The following is a 1,236-nucleotide window of genomic DNA, read 5'->3' as shown; positions in this document are numbered from 1 at the left end:
CTATTATTAAATTATCAATTTTTTTAACAAAATATACCTATTTCTTGTCTATATAAAATACCATATTATATATATATTGTTTTCCTAACAAAATTTAGGATGATAAATTACAGATGTTGAGAACAAAATATATTTATGATAAATTAGATAGAGGAAGGTATAATTGTGAATATTATAAATTTTATGAAGAATCAAAAAATATATTAGAAAGAAATAAGGTACTTAAGGATGATTCCGATAAAATTCTAAGAGGTTTATGTTATGTATATAGTAACAGTTTGTCAGGTACCTTAGAAAGCAATATGTGTAGTTTTTTGTACTATTGGTTAGGAGATATATTATTAAAAAAAAAAAGAAAAATATTTTCTTTCAAGATGTTATTTCTGAACTTTTCAATGCATTAAAAAAAGATGAAAGAAAAATTTGTTTAGTCCTTCCTTATTACTTCGATCAGAATAATTTTGAAAATGTTAAATTATTTTTTGATTATTCTGAAGATTATTATACCTATAAAAAACAAATTACTTATAACAACATGCCATGTAATAAAAATTATATGGAATACCTTAAAAAATATGTAGACACTTATAAAAAGTTTCAAGGAAAATGCCTAAATAAACAATCTCCTTATACATATTGTGATGTATTTAATGAATGTTTTGCTGAAAAGAATTCAAATCTTTTATCTAAGTGGACATGTAATTTAGAAGATAAAAAGCCAGAAGCAAGAGAATTATATGGTGAAACAAAACATCTGAAAACAACATTCACCAACTCATGGAATGGAGGGACTAAATGTAACATTAAATGGAGGAACTGAAGAGGGAAAAGAACATGTCGTAGATCATTCTAGTTCTTCAGATAATCTTCCAAGTGAATATACATTTGTAATGACTAATTCTTCAGATTATCCTCCACATGAAGATAATTTTGTAATGACTCGTTCTTCAGATCCTGCATATGAATCTTCCACTTTTACAATAACTAAAAAAAGTATCACTAGTGGTGCATCAGTTGCTGGATTATTAGGAGCTTCTTTTCTAGCGTACAATGTAATTAGTATTGTTATTGAAAAATGAAACGTCTTAGTTTACATTTAATTCTGTTAATTTTTAAATAATATTATAAATTCTTTATATAAAATATATATTTTATATTCATTAGTTTACGCCGGCTGGAACCTGGATAAATAAATTGTTAGGAAGGAAACAAATGAATCGTAATCAATTAACAGAT

General features: G+C 25.1%; 1 protein-coding gene across 1 annotated transcript; it reads left to right on the top strand.

Moving 5' to 3' along the window:
- Positions 1-113: 113 nt before the first annotated feature.
- PCYB_007290 (hypothetical protein) lies at positions 114-820 on the top strand (the record flags this gene model as incomplete). Its single annotated transcript, XM_004228150.1, has 2 exons — positions 114-304; positions 331-820. The coding sequence occupies 2 exons, from the start codon at positions 114-116 to the stop codon at positions 818-820; spliced, it is 681 nt and encodes a 226-aa protein (XP_004228198.1).
- Positions 821-1,236: the final 416 nt, after the last annotated feature.

This window comes from Plasmodium cynomolgi, assembly GCF_000321355.1.
Source record: "Plasmodium cynomolgi strain B DNA, scaffold: 1235, whole genome shotgun sequence".
Taxonomy (NCBI): Eukaryota; Apicomplexa; class Aconoidasida; order Haemosporida; family Plasmodiidae; genus Plasmodium; species Plasmodium cynomolgi.
This window is presented reverse-complemented; position numbering and strand designations above follow the sequence as displayed.